At 31.1% G+C, this 23,066-nt stretch overlaps 2 protein-coding genes across 7 annotated transcripts in view; one reads left to right on the forward strand and one right to left on the reverse strand.

Annotated features, from left to right (window-relative positions):
- LOC115233134 overlaps positions 1-23,066 on the reverse strand; it is a 188,981-nt gene that overhangs the window by 129,893 nt on the left and 36,022 nt on the right. The window lies entirely within an intron of this gene.
- Positions 1-23,066, forward strand: part of LOC115233132 (complexin) — a 147,417-nt gene that overhangs the window by 116,395 nt on the left and 7,956 nt on the right. Inside the window, exons 1-2 of one of the 3 annotated variants that reach the window (XM_029803397.1) lie at positions 474-608; positions 16,475-16,638. In XM_029803397.1, coding sequence (XP_029659257.1) covers positions 596-608; positions 16,475-16,638 — 177 coding nt within the window. In that variant the 5' untranslated portion in view covers positions 474-595. Of the gene's footprint in view, positions 1-473; positions 609-660; positions 821-16,474; positions 16,639-23,066 lie in introns of those variants that run through there. The other 2 variants (XM_029803398.1, XM_029803396.1) reach the window with 2 other exon arrangements.

Here is a 23,066-nt window from a genome sequence, read left to right on the forward strand (position 1 = left end):
TCTTCACGTAATTTCTTCGCGATTTTTTTACAAAATTTTATTTTCACTATAATGCGTCGATTTAAAGGGAGAAAAGAGTGCGATTACGTAAAACTATAAATCTGTACTCCACACCTCTTGTCCCGACACATTGCACGCGTTATACCACCACTTCATTCCGTGACCTAGTCGAGCTGTTTAACTGGCTGTACAAGCTTGACGTCGCTTACCCCCCCGACATTCCATTCTTCGTTCTTTATATCGATATAGGCGTCGTGTCGCGTTTCATCCTGTCCTATTCCATAGGAAGGCCGATCATGTCGGTTATAGGGACAGCAAAAATATTGCACGGTAGATGGGGGTGGAAGGGAACCAACGGTACTTCCAGAGAGGAACTGAACATTTTTCTAGCAACCCCTACCAACCCCTCTTTCCACGTCGGCAAGCACGCCCATCCCGATGGCGGGGGGTGTGCGCGCCTTGCAGAAGCTGGTGGGGGGTAGACACGGAGGGTTGCGGTAGTGGTGGTGGCGGTCTCCGTGGCGAAGTCTGACCGATACGGCACCAGTACTACTGTCGCCACTATTACGAGCGCAGGTCATCACGGGACTCAGTCATGGACATACTGGGTATGTCCTATTCAAAGCCAAGCTAACTACACTACTTAGCTGCCTATCGATCTCGTTCGTTCGATAGGCTCCGATTGTCGAAATTAAGCCGCTCCCTCGGAATCTTGCGAAAAATGTTCTATCGCGACCGCGTGCTTTAAACGCGAGTGTTGGTGGGGACTGGTTCCGACCCTTTTTTAGTCGTGAAACTTCGTCTGCATCAAAGGATTAAGGTATTATGGATAAACGGGGAAATATCGAAAATCATCGGAAAAATTGTGTTTCTCTTTCTTTCGTTTATCTTTTTACGCGCAAACAAACTTTTTTTTTCATTATGCGTATATATATATATATATATATATATATATATATATGCAAAACAGATTAAAATGCCTTTATATTAGTGATTGGTCTATCGTGATTCTTATAGATATGACAACAAGCGACGATAACCAATCGCGTACATTGTCGTATCATAAGTAAAAAGCAGAACAGGCCATTTGCTAATACAACATTATGTAATCTATGTTTGAGAAATACCTCTGCATCGAAAAATCATTTATGATTGGAACGAAAAGGAAATATTTTATTAAGACTGTTTTTAGGATTTATTAATTTTCCAACACTTTTTCAATATATATGTAAAAATTGTATAAAATAAAACTAATATTTTTATTTAATAAATAAAAATCTTGATACAATAAATTTTGGAATAAGATCAGTCATGATACAGAATAGACAAGAAAGAATAATTTAAATAAAAACGTATTTCAATCTTGTAAAATAAACAATGCTGGCATCTCTATGATTTGACAAACGCAACGTTATGTACGGTGGGAAATATTCTGTGTATGCGATTGTATTAAAAATATTAGTGGACACAAAATACCGGTTTGAATAAAATATATACATGTGTATGGAGAATAAAGCTATGTTCTGCAAACTGCGGTTATTCATCCGCGTCGGTCTATTGTTGTTTTTGTGAAAACATTGATATATTACTGTTTTTGCTTTTTTTATGAAAAAGATGAAAAAATCACAGTTACAATCTAGTTTTTACAATTTTTCGATAAAAATGGATGTTAATTTTCGATGAAAAATAGAGAAAAAGAGAAAGAGAGAGAGAGAAAGGTAGGGAGGGAGAAACAAACAAAATTAGTTTTGAAATTTTTTTACAGAAATGGCCATCACATTTTTCTCTCACCTTTTTGATACGACAAGTAAATTTTCATCACTTGATTTAACATCTAACATATATCGTGGTTTTTAAAAATCAAAATTAAAAAATAAGATTTAGTTATTTACTTGTATAAGTGAATTTTATTTCTTGCTATATTGAAACTGTTATTTCATCTTTCGATAAAGTAAATATTCTTATATCCGCGCACTGAAAAAGTATAAGTTTGCACAGTTCTGATTCGAGTTCTGGCAGCGATAAATATTTTTCTATTAATTATATATTAGGTTTTTACCAGATTTTATCAATAATAAATTTTCTCTTTAGAAATGACGAGAAAGTATTTCTGAAAGAAATTTTAATTTAGAAATTAATATTTACCTATATCTTACTTGATTGGTTGAGGCCCTGATATAATAAAATCATCCGGTACTTTATATTCATTATACAGGAAAAGTAGTATCTTTATTAACAAAACGGGCTCTCGCATCATCTCCATTACGATTACAATCCGATTATCGATGGTGAAGATTGAAATTCCGCTGTAATTCAATTTGTAGTGAAAATCTTGAGTGTCGAGATCGTTTTCGAGATAATTCTCTTCCAGACACCGGAAGAATAATTGAATTTCACATCATCGACTTAGGAGCCCATCCGCTTCTAAATAAGCTCGGCCTCTCAAGCTCACCCCCTAATGAGTACAACCTGCCCTTGCATTTTTTCTTTGTAAGGATCGCGTCGTTACTCGACCTACTTTCATTTTATGCGATCTCCAAATTAAAACAAAAAGATAAGTTTGTGGAAAATAAAAAGATGATAAATAATACATAGAATTTAAATAATCTCTCGATGAAAGTGATTAATGTTTTATAAAAATTATTTATATTTTTCTATCATTCACATATCCAATTATTTATTCGCGATGATAATAAATAATTTCAAGATTATATGCTTTTGAGATGTCCCGCGTTCCCTCGATACTTTAAAAATGCAATAGGACGGTTACGCTCTGAGCCATTCTATTCAAGGTAAACGAAATGTCGAATATGGAAATGTCGAAGCAAAAGGGCGACTGATTGCGGCATGCGCTTTACGAACACGAAACTAATATTCTCGCAAATGATCTTGTTGTTTAATCGAGTATCAAAGTATGAATCTCCACGAGAGAGAAGAAAACTTGTAATATTTAGTTAACAATTTCTCTCGATCCAACAAAACATCTTCCGCATAAAAAATAATATGTGATATACATTATTTATTTGCGATGAAAATCATTAGAGATTCTTATATAACTTTACTTATATGCAATTAAACCAAGGATATAATAAAAATAAAATAAAAAATTAAGAAATAGTAAGAAAAAGATTTTACATATTAAATGTAAATAAATATATAACAGAGAGAAAGAGAGAGAGAGAGAGAGAGAGAGTCCAATATCAAAAATTATTATTCAACAATAAAAACTAAAAAATATTGACAATAAAATATCGATACATTAACATGTTAAAATCGATTATAAATGTTTAAAAGATTCGTATTTAACTTTTTTTTTTAATAATGTCGTAAATTATTTATGTTAATAATACGTTATTATATCAATAACAATAATGCGTATTATGATAATAACATCGTTTGTAAAAAAAAAAAAACAGTGCGAACAATCTTATTTGGCACTTTATATTGCAGCAGTTTTCCATCTGCAAAGATTATTTAACATTAAACGCGACTGCATTATCATTCTTGCTTTCTATCTCGAACAGAAACTTTTCTATGCTGCTTTCGTGTTCTTGGCTTTGTCTGCCAGGCGATAAAGTCCTGCCAAGAAAAGTAAAAAGAGAGATAAAAGAGATAGAGTCCGTCGTGAATTTATTTCTGAATTGTCGAAGGAGTCGTTTAGAAATAGTGTGGCTCTATTATTGTAGACGTAGCTTAGCGACCATATCATGATTAAATACATTTTTAACGTAACAAGAAAAATTTTCCCAGTTATTTATATATAATATATGCATGAAGTTCAGTTTGGCAAAATAATTTAATCAATAATTTATTCTTTCGGTACAAAATTTTCTATTTGTTCTTAAGAGAAATTTGACTTCGCGCGCTAATATATATACATAATATAATTACAATAAATATCAATAATGCATTAGCCTATACATAATTTTGGCAGCTCAACAATTATTTCAAGGTGTCAAATTTCATATAGTTTAATGCGTTATTGTTAAAAAAAGGATTTTTTTCTACATTTCCGACTTATTTTTTCATATTGAATTACTTGTTTCCTGCTCTGTTTTTTATTATCTTCCTTTTGTACTAGTTACAGTCACACAATTGTGATAAAATATTTGACAAATTTTATAAAATTAATATATAATATAATAAAAAAGGGAAACGAGAGTAATTATTTAGAAATAAACTTTCATAGCTTGCGTATTTATATCAGGAGAATACAAATAATATTTTTTTAAAGCAAACATGTTTTTCTAAATAATTTGTTAGGTTTTCAAAATGTTTGATCAATTTCGCGAGTAACTGCATAATAAATACTATATCCTGTATAGAATAACTTATCGAACTTCTAACTAAGAAGAGAATATGCATGTATGCGTGTTCATGAAACCAAGAAGGGAAGTCGATTACATGAGCGCGAATCAATATATTACTAGCCATAAATAACGCGTTGACAAAACAGTCCGACATCTTCCTACCCTTCTCTCGAAGTGGATAATACATGTGCATGTGTTAGCAGTGCTCGCGTTGTAAATTATTGCGTTTCTGGAAACCAAAGGAAGCTATATCCTTTTCTATCCCTTCTGTCTTAACAAATATAGTCAATAAAAAAGATGCTGCTCTATTCCATATTTTTCATTATAAGCAACTGTGTTTCAATCTTTCGTTTATAAAGCTGGACTTGATTCGTCAAATAAATAAATATACATATAATTAAATACTTTCACGATTATATAGACACAATTTTCGAAATGCTTTATCAATTTTGAAAGTCTATATTTAAAAAGGACATGTGCACTATTTAAAATATTTGTTTCCGAAATTCTCTTCAATTTTTAATTAAAACATTTTTTATAAAACATTTTTAATATGATTAATAGTTTTGGCGATATAGACGTATTTATTGAAATATGACAGCATGTATACGAAACTTGTTGGCACGTACTTGTCAATATTATGAGATAAGATTATTGCTTAAAATATCGCGATGTTTTTAAAACTAGGTCTTGAAAAGATTTGTTCTCAAGAATTATTCAAAATCGTTGAAGAATATTTTTCATGGAAATATCATACATGGCTGTGATACGCCTTAAATGAAATACAATTGTGCGATGCAATGTGCAAAATTGCTGAACGAGTGTTCTTCGTTCTTCTCTCTTTTCGCTTATTCGACAAAGCAGTTCTTACATACTCAGCAATCTGCCGTGGTGTGATGGGCTACCTATTACAATACCAACAACGAGCTACAACGCAAAACAGCCACGTATACAAATATCTGCACATGCGATCGTACATGGTTTGACAATACTAAAAGAGAGAGAGAGAGAGAGAGAGAGAGAAAGAGAAAGAGTTTGTTCATTCGTTCGTTCGTAGAAAAGAATTAAATACCTTCGCGACTATACAGATATATTTAAAATTTAAATACAAATACAACTCATTCGTTTTAAATAATTATTTATTTCAAAGTAGGACTCTCTCTCTCTCTCTCTCCCTTCCTCCTCCCTCCCTCCCTCCCTCTCCCTCTCTCTCTCTCTTCTGTGCTTATTACTTTATTCTGACGAAGTTTCCGTTGTTAAGAATAAATGCTTTCTGTGAACATTTTGCCTTTAAAATATAGATGACGTTTTTTAACCGAAGCTTTTAATCTGTTCTTTCTCGTTTTTCAAAAAGAACATTTGAAACTTTCATAAAAAAATTAGTTAAAAATTTATCTTAATATAATTAATTTTTAGAAAGTGACCTGTGATGTTATTACTTATTGTTAGTAAGAGACAACATATCATATTCAACAGTTTAATAAAACGAGTCCAATGATAAATTCGAAAAAGACTTTAAAGGGGAACCGTTTCGAAAATTTGTTGCAAATATCACTGTTTGTGAATCTTTTTTTTCAACGGTATATAAAACAATCTCTGAAATAATTCACGTTAAAAATTAATGTAGGACTCTCTCTCTCTCTCTCATATTTAGTAGTATTATGTAATATTTTCAGTTCTCTCTCACAAGTGACAATTACATATCGCAGAAAATAAAACTGTTTGTGAATCTTTTTTTTCAACAGTATAAAACAATCTCTGAAATAATTCACGTTAAAAATTAATGTTTAATTAAAAGACACAATCTAATATTTAGTAGTATTATGTAATATTTTCAGTTCTCTCTCACAAGTGACAATTACATATCGCAGAAAATAAAAGAATTTACGCATTTATAAGCTGACAAAATTTTCATCATATATAAATATCTATGAATATATTCTTTCGCTTTTCTTTATTTTTGACAGACATTTCTTCATAAATTTTATAAATTGAATAATTTTTGTTATTATAAATCGTTCGTTTGTTAAATAAATCATTTTGTACAATTTAATTACTGTAACGTTTTTCACATTTATGCCTTGCAAGTCAAGACAAAGGTCAAGTACTATGCGATAACTGAACAAAAGCTGGTAGCCATTGAAATTCTCTTCTCCTTTTGCTTCTCGAGACAATCACAATCGGCTCACGAAGCATAGATATCGCAGCTTGAAGCAGGTTGTCGTGCGACTCGACAATTTCGCGAAGTAACTCCGAACGTGCGATGAGAACTTGCTGTGATTTAACCGCGAGAGAAATTACGGGGAGAAATTACCTCTCCATTGTACAATCTCAAATGAGCTCGAATCAATGCACGCTACTACAATTAAAGAAATAATCAAAAAGTTATATAATCTGTGTTTTGAGTATGGGACACTTAACCGTAATAAGCTTAATATAAAAAAGCAAAAATACAAATATAAAAATAACTGCTAAACACAAGATATGAATACAGTAACGGTGAATTTTTTCGGATAATCCTAGAAGATCAACAAATGAATTAAAGGCGCGTTTTGAGATCTTTATTTTAAATTATTATTAATCTAAACTGTTTTCACATAGTTGTGATATCTTGATAAAAAAATTACAAAGAAATTATACTATATTCCATTCTGCGTCTGGTTCGTATTGATCTTTTTTTTCTTTGATTTCTTTCTATTATATTTTTGAACTTATATATGTGTATATTCAATATAGTTATCATATTAATTTAAAAAAGAAATCACATATTCATATTAAATAAATAACGGAAAATAAATTGAAATTTTATCGTCACGTTATGTTTACAATTTTCTATCAAAGTTGTTTAAAAAAAAATCATTTGGTTTCTCTCTTTATAATCATTTAAAAATGTGTCCCCTTTAACATTTAACTTAAGTGTGTGTGACCACGATCATTAATCTTAACAGCCCGCAATAAATCTCTCACTAATTGCAAGAGAAATTCCACGTCAATATCGTAGCAAAAATTCTCTATGTCGTTAAATTGCGGGGAAAAAATTTTGATGAAGGAAAAGCTGGAGTCTCAGTAGCAAGGTTGAAATTTCAGAAGTGGAAAAGAGAGAGAAAGAGAGGATACGGCGGGGACGTGGGGGAAAGAGGGGAGCGGGTTGAGAGAGAAAGAGAAAGAGGGTGAATTTCTAGGTGATATCGGGAAGATTTACATACCGCACAAGACCGGAACAATCAACTTCTAACACGAGAACCCTCGCTCTCCTTCGCGACACTTCCAGTACGGAAGAGAAGCACTGATACGGTCATCCTGACCCGTACCGGAAATGAATAACCAAGTACCAGCTCGAGAACCGATTTTCGAGAATCTTTACTTATCGCATAACTTACCAAATGATACGGGACGAAAAAAAGCTAGTCTTATTATAAAGTTGGTTTCAGTAGTTAGAGAGAGAGAAGGAGAGAGAGAGAGAGAGAGAGAGAAAGGGGGAGGTGGAGGAAGGGAGAGAGAAAGAGAGATTATTACGACTTGTAAATTAGTTTTGAAATGACTAATATTGATCAAAAATTAAATATTAAGAAATAAATATTAAATATTAAAAATCTCTTAGTTAGTTTTAACTCTATTAAAATATTAATTTAATAAATTGGGAAAGCTTCCTATAATATTAATTCTCTTTTTTTATCATGTTTGGAAATGAGAATCTTCAAATCAAAATTCATCATATTAAGGTTATAATATCTAAGTAAAATTAATTGTAATTTGCGACAAACTCGATGATGATCGAATCAAATTGTAACAACATATTAAGTGATCGATACTCACAATCGAACTCGATTGCATTGATAGAAAGCAAATTCTAGCGATGCAGTCAATTACGCCAGGAGTAGCTTAATCAAGACTACTTGATTTAAGCTCGTGGTAATGAGACGCTAGTTATGCTTACAAGTAGCATTACTAGCATAACTGGCTTACGAATAGAACGCACAAATGTGTTAATGAATGAAAGTGTACTAAATTATAGTATATTATAGTATATTGAATCTATATTCAATTGTTGACATAGAGTTAATTATACTCATACTTATTTCCGCTGTTACGATTATTATTACTAATGCTATAGTTGCATAAATTACAACTAAATATATTACATTTTTATTATACCAAACATTGTGTGTCGTTGACAAAAAACAAGAGAGAGATTACATATATATTTTTTTATTTAATAAAGAAAATCAATTGTGGTCGTTTTCAAAGCAGTTTCTTTCCAAATAATTCTGCGAATGATATTCACCGTTCAAAAAAATTGTATATATTATTTTTCGTAAAATTGGAGTTTTTTGTTGCTTTTGTTTTGTCACAAATCATTCTTTTTTATAACTTTTTGTAATAACATATTTTTATGTTCTTGAAAGATTAAAAACAAAAAACAAAAATCAAGACAGATATAAAAAATGGTAAGAATTATCTATTAGACACTATTTTTCAAGGAAAAAATAAATTATTAAAGAAATGTTTAATTATATCATTATTTAATACAGTAACATTGAGAAAGAAAAATATATTGTGTGTACGAGTTAATAAAAAGGCATAAAAATTTTATCATAATATCTTATATACACGCAAATAAAAATCTCTACAAAAAGTTTTGTGAAAACAAAATGCATAAAACAACAGTTTATTTTAGCACTATATCTTCCAATGTTTTACAATTAGAATTAGAATATATTGAAAAATTTTGAATAGTATATATATATGTATATCTTTCTCTGTCTCTCTTAAAACGGCAACTTTTCACGCTTGAAAATCTCGAGAGGGACAATACAAATTTGCGCCAATATAATCGTGTGAATGGGCACGAATCCGGATTCAGATAGATTTGCATGCAAATCGGATCCCGCGAAAGGTAAAATCTGGAACCGGTCTTTTTTTGAGACTGCGGCCGATTTCGCGAATTATTTCGACGCGCTTGGGATTGATACTGTTCTGTTCTCTTTCTGTCACAGTGTGCAATCTCGACAGGGAACGGGAGAATCGAAAAGGACGGAGTAGCGTTGTAGATTGATCTGCCGGGCAAATTGCCCAAACGTTTTTGCGTTCATGCATAAAACATAACACCCATTGTTGAATGATAATGCAAATAGACATCGGACTCGGCGTATAAAGAATTAATAGCGCTTTAAAATGTGTACTCAATATTTTACTCGCAACTCAATTATTTTGAAATTTCTCAAAAAAAAAACAAGCTCGCACATCTCAACGCACTCAAAGAGTGCGCGATCATTGTCGAAAATATTCTACAAAATATTTATTTCGACAAAATATTTAATATATAGAATTAGAAAAAAAAAAATGTAAATACATCCTTTAAACTACATATTCCAATATTTAAAGTTTTTAAAATGCACAATACGCAATTGTGAAACTTTGTTACGTGATCAAAAAAGTATATAAAGTTCGATAAAAATATTAAACCTGTATAGAATGATACCAGAGAATAGCAGTCGTTTACCTTGCACATACATTACTTGCACGCTAGGCAAAACATCCTTGAGCCGATGTTATATATAATAGAGAGATACTATCGTAGCATACTACAAAACCGCATCTGTACCGAACCTACGAAACGCTTGCACGAAAGATGTCAACAAATGAGAATACTTATATGCAATTGTGAACGCGTGCACCACGTTATCGAAACATTATGCATCTATGTCAAGGAAAGTATTTTTTTCAACATTCAAAGTCGATATTTTACCGTCAATGTAGGTGCTTTGTTAATTTAATTAATTGAAAATTTTAAGAAAAAAACACGATGAAACATTTATCGCGTTGCATATAAATTATGTATGTATCAAGAATTAAAAGAATTTTTCTGTGAATTTTACGCATTTTATAAATTACTCTGAAGTTTTATAAAATGTACGAAACACATTTTACGTTAAATCTCCTCGATGCGGTATTGATCTAATATAATAAATAAGCTCGACGTAACTTTATGACATCATGATAAATAAAAGGTAAATATGAGAGCATCATCATAATGATTATATCATGAACAAAAAGACGCGAATAGAAGAACACGGGTAAACATTACAATCTTATCGATTAAAGCAAACATAATAATATTTTTTTCATCAAATTAAATTTATCTGTAATTTGATTTATGCAAATGTCAGTTGTACACATTTATTGTCTATCGCATTAGTTTGTTTTATCTCTTTTGTAAAATAAGGGTTAATTTTTATAAAAATGTTTACAACTTTGTTGCGAGAAAAACAATAGGTATGTATTTCATCATTTGTCATGACTAATTCTTGGATGATGATTACGATGTTGAACATGATTTAATTTAGAAAGACAGTCATTCAGTTATATTGGATTCCTAAATCTTACATTAATTTCTAGATTATAAAATCATAAGATTTCTTTTTTAATTTATATTGTATTTAAATTGTAATCACATTTGTATGATGTATTTATTATAATACATGCAATTATCATTTTTACGATGTTGAAAAAGACAGGGTTATCTTTACGTGCACAATAGTGGCAATCGAAAATTAATTCCAATTGTAGAATAAAAGTTCTGACAAATTCAGTACTCATTATCGTATTATCGTTGTTATGATCGATCGTACACGTGGGATACTATGTATAGAATTTCGTGCTCGCTATCCTCTCACCGAGAGAAACATTTGTATGCAAACGGATAATCCGTCCGTTTCAGATGGTTGTTCAATTTATTTATTTATTTATTTATTTATTTTTTTTTTACTCAACCGATTGATGAAACAGCCAATACGTTCGTGGTCCAATGAGAAATGCGGACGAGGCGGACTGTATCTATACGACAATTCGTTTGAAATCTCGCAGTAAACTCGTTTCCTCAACATCTGCACGATGGTGATTGGACGGCGGATTGTTCGATGAAACGGCGTTAGTATCCAACTCGGGTGGGCGAATGAAATGAAGCGGGTTAGGAGGGTGGAAAAGTAAAGGGCTGAGACTTCCTCTTTCACGGCTTGTCCGCACCGAAATGAAGCGATTTTGTTCTTATAAAAGTCAATTAAAATGCAGATTCTATCAGTCGCTTCGAATAAAGACAGACTTGACATGCATCGCGACTGAAGCACGGGCGATATAAAATTTACATCTCTTCAAAAAAGAGAAAATTTTAACGCAAAATTGTTGGACGTTGATAAAAAATGAAAGCGACACCATAATTCCCTCCGATCTATTTCCTCAACATTATGCAATAGTAGAAAATACACACAGAAAAATACATACTATATACAAGTAAATATTACTTGTTTCAAGTATTTCAAAAGTTTATATATATCCGCAAATCTATCATAAGTTCATCATAAACATCAAATTTATTCAAAATGTATTCTGAATCCTAGTAAATTTAATACTTCAATCAAGAATATTAAATTATATAATTGAAAGAAATACATTAAATTTTTCTGATCTAATAAATTTTCTTACATTAAATTAACCATATCTGACTTTTCTTCGATAAAATTTTACAATATTCTTCAAAAGAAAATATTTACTTTTTTTGAGTATATAATAACGTGTTTTTCTAAAATTTGTGACAAGTTTATTTTAAGACTATTATTAATAAAATATTCTTTGTTAAAGATAACTGCTACTTAAAAGAAGTAAAGTAAACTGAGTAATCATTTTACTTAGCAATAGAATAATATCTTTCTGTGTGTATATGTTAAGAGATGTACATTTGATATAGCTAATGAATAAAATTTATCATAATATATTATGATAAATAAATATTTGACAGATATAATCAAAAGTATTCTATTGTTACACGGAAAAAAAAAGAAGTGTCAAATCAAAACTTATATACTCAACGCGTTCATTGTTTCGTATATACGCACAACAATCTATAATCTTGATAATCTTAAATTTCAACAATATTACAGTCTTATTTCAATATTATAACTGTCACCTGAAGAATACAATATAATTATCTTGATAATTATTATTACAATCTTCGATTTGAAAATATTTTCTATCCAACATTTTATCTTTTTCATTCAAGAAAATTATTCTTAAATAATAAGAATATATTTTTCTTGGTTGAACTATATAAAATAGCTTCATCCAAGCAAGTTTTCTTTGTTTAACGCAATATAATCTCATTTTAAAGATTTCCAGATTAAAACTAAAGATATTTTCAAAAGAAGAATTTCTTTCTTTTCCTGAATATTATTTGATGAACAAAATCCAACATAACGTTTAGATGAAATAAGGAGATATATTTCTGACGGATCATGCGCGACGTCACATCTACTCGATATTTCCTATGGACATCCCGCATAATGCGACGCATTTGTTTATCGCTCACAAGCGACGTTTTAATTTCCCGGTTATTTGTAATAGAGGTCGTTACGAATTTGTGCTGCGAGATGCAGATTCAATTAAATAGCAATGACGATGCCGAGCAGAGCAGCGAATGTTCGTGACACTGGGCCGCAGGTGTTTCCAACGACCAGTCTTCGTGTTCGGAAATGGTATTTACTACTAGCGATTGGTTGGAAAATTCACTCGGACGCGCGTTACATGGGACGCGTTTCGTACAATCGCCATCGTACTTCTATTATTGATTATTCCGACCTTCCTTTAGGAGGAGTCGCTACTATTCCTGAGATAATGTACATCTACATTTATTTTTGTTTTCGATTAATGTACGTTTTTGTACATTAATTGAAAAAAAAAAATATAGCGAAGATTGTATTCGAATTTATATGAAATACGTATGTTGGAGAGAGATCACTTCTTTTATATCGTAAATCTTAGAAATGAGATAAAAAGCAGCTTATCCTGCCTGCTATCCTGACAAATGAAAGGCATTCATTGCATAGATTTCAATGGTTAAAAAAAGTTTCAGAGAGCTTTAAAGAGACTAAATGTGTGTAAATTGCGTTTTATTCGTACCTGTGTGTGATATATTGTATATAAAAATATATAAAAATTTACAAGACTTTTTCAATGTCATTTTAACTTTACTTATATTTTTAAAATACAAGCACAAGATGATTTTCCTGTTATATTAATTTATAAACTCACGAATAATACTTGCATATAGATAGTCGTTGTTTATAATTCTTTAATATTGCACTTGTAACTAAGATGCCAGACTCGGAGATACACGCAGAAGTATCGACACACTTGTTATTTCCCACCAGAAATACTGTATGCGCGTGGATGTTGTACCCGCGCGATGTTGTCATACCATTAACCCTTATGGGATTACAGTTTACAACATATATATACTACATAATCTAACTACCAAGTTGCTAGACAAAACGATTTATTCGAATACACAAGCTCGTTTAAATTAATGTTATCTTTTCAAAATACGATCCTTCTTTATTTATAGCCTTGTGTATAATTCCAGTTGTATTTATATTGTTATAAGAGTACTTTCTTAAAATTCGCTTTGAATCGCAGTTTTTTTCGAACTCGATAAATGCTTATATGACTTGGAAGACGTAGCCTATATCATTTCTTTATATAATTATATATATATATATCTTCATAAAATATCTTTTTACTTTTTTAAAAATTTGATCATCTCACAGCATATTTTAACAAAAAAATTGACGTTACTCTTTGAAAATATTACTTGATATTTTATTAAATAAACAAAATTATTATAAAAATTAGAATATTTTTTTTCATCGGAATAAAACGTTTTGACATATAGTCAAAATATAAAGAAATTAATTTACATATTTTGTCACATTTCCAATATTGCCAATTTCGGAAAAAACATGTTTATGATTATAGATTTCTAGATATTTCATGTTAAAAATCCAAAAGTTAAAATTATGGGACTCAGTGAAACGTTAAGAGAAAGCCTGAGAAATTCGTAAAAATTTTTGTTCCGTCCATTGTGATAAAAGTGGCCTGTACATTACCTCTGGCTAGCGACGTCATGAAATTCTCCGGATAACCACCGGAGAATTTCATTTTGTCAAATAAAACTTGTCCGTGGACAGTTTTGCCGGACATAGGAGTGAGTAGAGAAAAACCGCAGGAATCCCGTTATTAATCTTTTTCAGAGACACGGAACGTGTTTTACGCGCAATTTTCAAATATGCTGAGTATTTTTGCCAGCTTCGCCAGCAAAGTTCTAAAAATATTCAAATTTAACGCCTCTTTTTCTATTCTTCTCGAATTTATAGTTAAAGATTTGTGATATCATGAATTCCACGAAACGAAAAATAATTTTAAAAAAATATTTAATTTAATTTCCTGTACTATTGCAACAACATGCGTTTATAAAAGTTGGTAGCGGTCTCAAAAAGTGCTGCTGCGAAGTCGACCGTAGATGTTTACGAATTCATAATGTTTCCTTTGAATAATATTTTCATTTGACTTGAGAATTTATTCTCTTGAAAAACTTGAACGGATAAACTTTGTTTTCGAGACTCTCCCTGCTAAACCGAGACTTTGTTTTCAAAGCTTCTGTGTTAAACGCAGAACTTTTCATCCTCGAGCTCACTTTTTGATGTGATTAGATTCGCCCCGGAAATGTAACTTCCTCATAGATGCGAAACTCTTTTGAGCTTCTCAAAATTTTAAAAGCGATCTAGTTACCTTTTAATTATAACCTTTTTATTAAAATTGAAATATCAACTATTGGCCGAATATCGGCCCATTTTCTAGATTAATATTAGTACTACAAATATTTTCCTTATATAAATATATATTTATAATGGAATTTTTATATTTTTTAAATTTACGAATGCGTGCTATTTAATTTCGTGATTTACTTTCATCTATAATTTTAATTTACTTTTCTCCAATTTATTTTTTACTTAAATGTATAATATTAAAGTATAATATTTTTAATAAATGTTTTACATCAAAGCAGATTTTATAAAATAAAGCAAATACCTTTGTTAATGCCTTTAAAAGAGACAAAAGATTTTCTAATGAGAGAAAGCATGCGAATTTTTTTAGGACTTGCATAAAACATGTAAATGTTTTATTGTTAGTAGTATATTGTGCAACTTATACGTGTAAAATGTGTTATATCCTATTGCAAATCAGTAATTACTAGTTAATTTATATTATTCGATCGACATTGTCGATAATCTATTATTTGTCGCCATTATGATATTGTGTATGCTGTCGCTAATTATTCCATCTGTGTATTTCATCGAATGTTGCCTAAGGTAACTGTGGATCCGTTTATTTTTTCGCCACTTCAAAGTCGGAGTTTTAGTTGGGGATGAATAGAGAACGGACAAAATTAAAGCAGACAGATAAATCGGACTTCAAAGTATCTTTGCAACTCGCGGAAAGTAGCGCAAATACGCGTGAGCGCCAAGATAAAGAGGATAGAAGAGAAAGAGAAAAAGATGAATTAACGCTGGGATAGAGAAGTAGTATTAATTTTCTCTAAATGTGCGGAGATTCCGCCGCATCATTCTCCGCTTCTTCCGAAATCTTACTCTTTCCTTTGTCTATAATGTCCGCAATAATTTAACGAATTTCGTCAGTCAAAATCTAAAGAGACCGAATGGTCTTTTACATTAAATTCAAAACATTCTCACGAAAAGAAAAAATTCTCGATTTTTAAGAAATTAAATTTTTGTTTAAAACATATATTTTTGTAAAAACGTGTTTTTTCTGTTAACTTAATAAGTTCGAAATGCGATAAAATACTTAATTAATCTCTCATCTTTATCATTTCTTCATTTTATGTGTATATAATTCGTTCTGACAATACGCATAAATAAATGCTAATTATTTATTTAATAAGATATTTCTTTTATCTGTAATGATGATATCAATCAATTAATTTACACAAATTTTAACGAATTATTTAGAATTTTAAGGATTTTAAGACATTTGATCAATTTTTCGAGTACTATAAAAAATCAATATTAAACATAAGGTTATCAGTATCATTGATACTGGTCTCTTAATCCCAGTGGCAAATTTTCCATCAGTAGACCTTTAAATCAAATTGTGCCTAGAAACCGTCGATATGACAAGAGGCCTCCAAAAATCAAATTGCACTTGAGGGTTTAAAAAAATCCGCTACTGTGCATCTTACTAATTGTAATAGCATAGTTTGACACTTGAAGAGAGACTTTACATATAAATAAATGTCCTTTTTTTTTATTTTATAGGAGCAGTAGGCGGAGAAGGCGGTGACGAGGATGACAAGGAGAAGGAAGAGGAAGCCGAGAGAGAGAGGCTGGAGGCTATTAGAGAGGCTGAGGAGCGAAGAAAGGAGAAACATCGCAAAATGGAAGAAGAACGGGAGAAGATGCGACAGGAGATCAGAGACAAGGTTAACAATGTTATAGTATTCTCGTTTAGGCACAGTTTTTAAGGTCGCTCTACAGAAGAGAGTGATTAAGAGAGTATAATTCTTATAAGCTCATATTTAAAATGTGTAAAAATGTATTTCTTTTATCTATATTAATTTATTAATAGACATATAAAGAGATGAATTTAATTATTTTTCAAACCAACACTTTTTCAAGAGAAATTTTTAAAATAAAATCAAAGACATCAAACAACATATGTTTATATATATGATATATAGTTCGTATTTCGTTCACTTCTGCATTAACCTGAGATATAAATTTACAATCGCTCTATTTAATTAATAGCTTTTGTAGCTATTTAAGATTCTCTCTCAATCTCTCTTCAATCAAAGCTCTCTTCAATTAAAAATACTATTGCATAAATGTCATAATTCTGAATTTTTCATTTCATTTAAGATAAATTTATCCAAATTTAAGATAAATTTATCGATAATGTTTTTACTAATAGTATATAACAAGGGGTGGCTCAGAAAAGATAGTGAGAAATCACTTCTTTTCACGTTTCTTGACCTATTCTTTATGTATACATGTATACCTTTTTCTCTTATAAACAATATATGTATACATATATATGTGTGTGTGTGTGTGTGTGCGTGTGTGTGTAATTTGAATACATGTTACGAGATGGTGTACAATAGTTTACAAAATAGTATCGAATAGTTCGGACATAGTTTTGCCATTAGTTAGTATTATATGAAAACTTTATATCTTCTGATTAATTACAAGTGGATTTTATTCCTGTTTTATATATAAATATTAGAGTCCAAATCTAAATATTGCTATATGTTTTTCCGCGTATTCCACAAGAGTCCTCGATTTCATCTGGGTCATGTCAGCCTCGTTGACTCTGTCCTGACAGGACAATACGTCAGGATTGATAATGGCGCGATCCAGCGTGCATTTTACATCTCTCTCTCTCTCTCTCTCTCTCGCTTTCTCTCTTCTAGTCCCTTCCCTCTATTTCCTCTTTTCATCCACACGTTTGTTTCCCGCAAAACTAGTGAATGCATTGGAAGTTTTTGCGAAATACCGTTGGCGTACATTGTTCTATCCTGATCAATGCCTCGACGGATTTTATTTTCTAAGTGATTCATTCTGATTGCTTTGTCCTCGAGAAAAATGTCAAGTGGTGTAACTGATCTCGGATCAGTTTTAATAGAAATTCAAAAATTAATAACAATTCCTCCATATTTATTAATAATTCTAAATTATTGTAATATTAGATAAAAAAATACGTTAAATTATTTTTTTTTATTACTACACGTGCATTTCTATATTATAATAAAATCTCAAAAAATTATAGCAAAATAGAAAGAATTGATTAACATCTTCCTTCACTGACGTTTGTCCAACCACGTTGGTGACGTTGAACTTTGCGTGACGTTTATTGGAGTGGAAACGCGATTATCTCGCACGTAAACAGGAAATGATATCGTTGAAGGTACTAAACACGTAATTCGACGTTGTCGGATGCAGTTTAATGATTTGTGTGCGTGCACGCGTGCACGCGTATATGTATATGCGTGTGTGGGTCATACTGACCGCACTGCTGCAGTTGTAATTCTACATGCGGAAATGGTCGCCGAGTGGTCGAATGTTGTAACTATTATCGCGGCATTATAACGAACCGAATATAGAGGATATCTTGGATTAACTAGATCATTAAATTGACAATATGCGTATGCTTCAACGAAATTTGATTTAATAATTCAAGAATTGGAATTCTAAATCTCTGTTTCTCCCATTTGCGAGCTCCCTCTCTCTCTCTCTCTCTCTCTTCCTTTCTTTCTCTCTTTCTCTCTGAAATATAAAACATTGAAATCTAAAAACATTTTTTACAAAATGCGCAAGAAATTTAAAGATTTAGAAAAATAAAAATACTTAAATCGATAGTATTTCGGGATTCAAAATTCGATTCAGCAAAATTTATTGCTAAATTTGAGCAAATTTTAAAGAAGCCATTAAAATTGTATAAAATAGTACTCGTAAAAAGTACAGTTGAAAGTTGGACAGATGTAATAACGGAGAAATGGAATTTCAGCATTTTCATTATTCCATGAAATCCGGATAAGAAACGACGATATTCCTCGGATTTTTCATCTTCCTGCGGTTTCATACGTAAAGCAAGAAGATTTCGACAGAATATAATTAACACTAATGGCTGCTTCATCATAAGCGGAGGAACTACCTTCAAATCCTTCTTTTCCTCGTCAGTGGAAACGTGATTCTTTGAAAACGAGTGGAAAAATTGAGACGCGAGAGCCGTGATCTCTCATGAGAATAGAACATATACTTTTACTGTGTGGTAGTGGAAGAGGCTTTTCGCATGGTAATCGCATTGGGCCAGATCAAATCCGATTTCCTATCTCGACTAATGAACGAAGTGGGACTTTGTTATAGAAAAGTCCCTGTGCAATTTAAAAATATTCTTTGTTGCTTTATTTAGAAAGAATTACTTTATTTAGAAGATCTTGAGAACTCGTCGTAGAAGAAGTGACAGCGGTTTAGCTGTGGGCATATGTATTTTATATATACATATATATTTTTTTTTATTATTTTATATATTTTATTATCTATTTCATTATACATATACGTATAAGTGGCATTTTATATACATATAGTATTATATTAGTGTAAATATTACTATATACCACAAAGCTGCGCATTAGTATAAACTAAATCCGATTAAGATTCACAGAGCGCATTTATATCCGTGATGTGCAATTGCTATACATTTCCAATGACGTGAAACTGATAACCAATCAATTTGTAGGATTTTTGAAAAACAATTAACATAATTAGTTTCCATAAAGTAAGCAAATCCTTAAAAAAGCATATTAAAAGAAATATTGAATATATTTTTTCATTATAACATTGAAAATAATTAAAATATTTAAAAGTCGACAAATATTTAGTATAAATATAATATTCAGTAAACATGCCAATATAATATATTCCCATTTATATATATTGTCATAAAAAATCGCAATAAAAAAAGGAGATAATATAAAAGTAAGGAAATCAAGAAAGATTATAATAGAGCATATCATAAATTTAGCAGAATCATCGATTAAAACAATTTCTATGCAATATGCATATATTACCACCCTGTTACCACTGTATGTCACAATTGAGAAAAATTGCCTTGAAAATCGAATATTGATTGATGCAAAAAATAAATAAGAGAGAAAGAGAAAAAGAGAGATTTCTAGAGAATACATCTGAAATTTCTCCTATCGACTTAATATCGCTCGTGAGGAAAATATTACCCGGTATTACATCTGACACTTTATTTCCGCCTCCTCTCCCGTTCTCGATCATTCTGTTCTTGGTCTTTGGCGGTATATTGACGAAAAATTGTTGAAGAAACGACATTATTGCACATTGTCGTGATAAATTCCCCTCCCGATATCATCATTCTTGTCGCAACAGTATTCGAGTCTATTATGTATGTACTTTATCGCATCGTTATATCATTGTTCACTTTCTGTTCACAGCTTCTTTTATTATTCCTTAATCATTTCATTCGCGTTTTTCTCTCTCTCTCTCTTTCGGTAATAATACAGTAATGATTCATATAAAGTTATAATATAAATAATTATAAGAATTGACGTAATGTTGATAATGAATAGCATTAACAGCGTTAATTGTCATATCGCAATTAACATCTAGATTAATTATTTCTATTAAATATTTTAATAAATGATCTTCGAGGGAAGAAGCATTCAACGATACAACGGACGTGAGAAGAAAACTACGAGGAAGCAAAATAGGAAGAGAGAAGATTGAACTTAACTGGGGTCAAATTGACTCTAGTAGGGAGTCCCTGCATTCAATATGGCGACTTCCTAATAGAGTCAGGCTGACTCCTTTTAAGACGTTCACCAGATGAGGAACCGTCTCGCGGAAGTACTTAAGAGCATGCGCTTTAAACGAAGTTAAGGCCATTTAATTTACAAAGCGTTAGTTAATTTAATGATACTGAGATGAAAGTGTCGCGAGCGATCCGCATCTACAGGTTTATGGAAAACAGGCATTGGAATGTCGCGTGTATGATGGGATCGATTGAGTCCGTGTTACGTAATATTAATTATAATCAGTACAAATTATATCAAAGAAGAAACCTTAAAATTTATATCGTCTATATAAGCAAAAAAAATATTTTTTTTATATCTTTTGCCGAATGATGCGTAATTAAATAATTATTTTTGTACGTATTAGCAAATGAAAAATCTAATTACTATAAAAATAGTTACTGTAGAGGAGTATCAATCATAACGCGATACACGTTCTTTAAAGCCCTCTATAATTCCAAATCCCGACAGAGATCTCAGATTCCAATCTTCCTGTTACGGCGATAAAATGACACCGTATCAAATATATACTGTCTATTTATAGTAGAAATTTATGATACACACAGGGAGCATCGAGTACCTCTCAACCCCCCCCCCCCCTCCCCTCCCCCTATAATTTTTTTTCCCAACTTTTGCTTTTGCCTACTAATAATAATATGGTGCAAATTAATAAATGCTTTTATATATAAATATATAATTAATAGTCGTAGATATTTCGATATTTCACCACATTTCAGAGATTTTGCGAAAATTCACCCCCTTGCTAAAATTTTAGCAAAATATAAAATTGTCCAAATTTAAAAAAATTGGTAAAACAAAAAATTAAAAAATTAATCATGTAGTTATCAAGAGATTAATTAGTAATCTTTTTGGATAGTAATAGCTAATAGAAGGCGGCAAGGGATCATTCTCTTACGCGATCGAACAGTTATATAAGAATGAAGAATACATCGAAATGAGAGCCGCATGAAAGGACGCAGGCCTCAAAAATGTCGCAGTGCGACTCACTTTGCGGGCTTCGTTAGAAAGGCAATATACTGTACTAATACTATTAAAATAATATAAAGCAATGAAAAAAGAATAATTTATTCATCATTACCGAGAGTTGTGATTATTATACGTCTATAATTAAAAATTTTACAAACATTTTTATGTTGTATTGACAATGAACGACATTCATAGTCGTTTCTTGAGGAATAAAAATTATTCATATATACATGCGTGTATTATACGCATGTCTAAAGAAAAGTTCTAAGACACGATAAATGCCTCCCCTCCCTCCCCAATATTATATATATTTTGAGCGCATATTGACCTTCAGTTCTTTCTCCATTTTTGATTATATAATTATCGTGATTTTTTCTTTTATTTTAATTACCCGATTTATTTTCAAATATGTAGTTTGTGTGAAGATATGTCAGTCAGGAAAGCCATATGATAAATCACTTTATATACATACTATATGTATGTATATATAAACAACCTTAATCCGGCGTATGATGTTCTCATAATTTCGAACATGAATGGACAGAAGTGCAGACATAGATGTAGGAGAACGCACGGGCATGTCGCATATGTTCGGGGAACATTAATTAATGTCAGGATCAGAACATCAGATTTGAAACTGCCGTGAGAAACGGTGCTCGTTTATCCTTGCTCTATCTCCTCGACGCAGTGCGGCATGTACATCGAGAAATTGAGAGTTGAATGAAAGCGAGCGCTTGTTTATGATCTATGTAACATATATGATCGAGCTATAAGATCGTATCATCAAAATAGAATTCGCTTATATATATATTTGAATAATGTTTCCATTTTTAGAAACATTCTTGAAATTTGTTAATTGAAACACCAATCGGGATATCAGTCAAAAATCTAGGAAGGTTAAATATGAATTTAAATGTGTAATGAAAATATATTTTATATTATATAAATGAGTTAATATGTAAAGTAAACAAGAGAGATAGAGATAGAGAAATCATACAAGTTTTGTAATCTATACCACACAATGAACTGCACACAAAAATAGTATAATATAAAATAGTGTATTTATTACACATATTCAAATAGTGTTACTTGTCTTTTTAAATCGCGAATAATACAGATATAATTTATTTTTCCCCCAAAACGACTCACTTGGATGGAATAAAGGCATTCAGAATAATCGATTGTGCATTATCGTTCGTTGCGAAACAAATCATTTACTGAAAGGCACTAATAATTAATGAGGCCTTGGTCAGTGGTATAATCACGATGCGCATATTTCCCAGATAATGGTATAATACCTACATATACATATATAAGGCGCATACATACACGCGATGACAGTACATACTTGTACGACTAATGTCATGTCCGGCTTGCATCACAATCGAGCTTATTGTTTGTCGTCAGAATACAAGTGCCAATAATATATATGAGTATAGTTTGTCACCAGAATATAAAATGCCAATAATATATATCAGACGATAATCTGATATAAATAATATATATCAAATAATCTAGAGAGGGAATATATAACTTATTTTATTTAT

The sequence above is a fragment of the Formica exsecta genome, unplaced genomic scaffold (genome assembly GCF_003651465.1).
Source record: "Formica exsecta isolate Colony F162 unplaced genomic scaffold, ASM365146v1 scaffold160, whole genome shotgun sequence".
Taxonomy (NCBI): Eukaryota; Metazoa; Arthropoda; class Insecta; order Hymenoptera; family Formicidae; genus Formica; species Formica exsecta.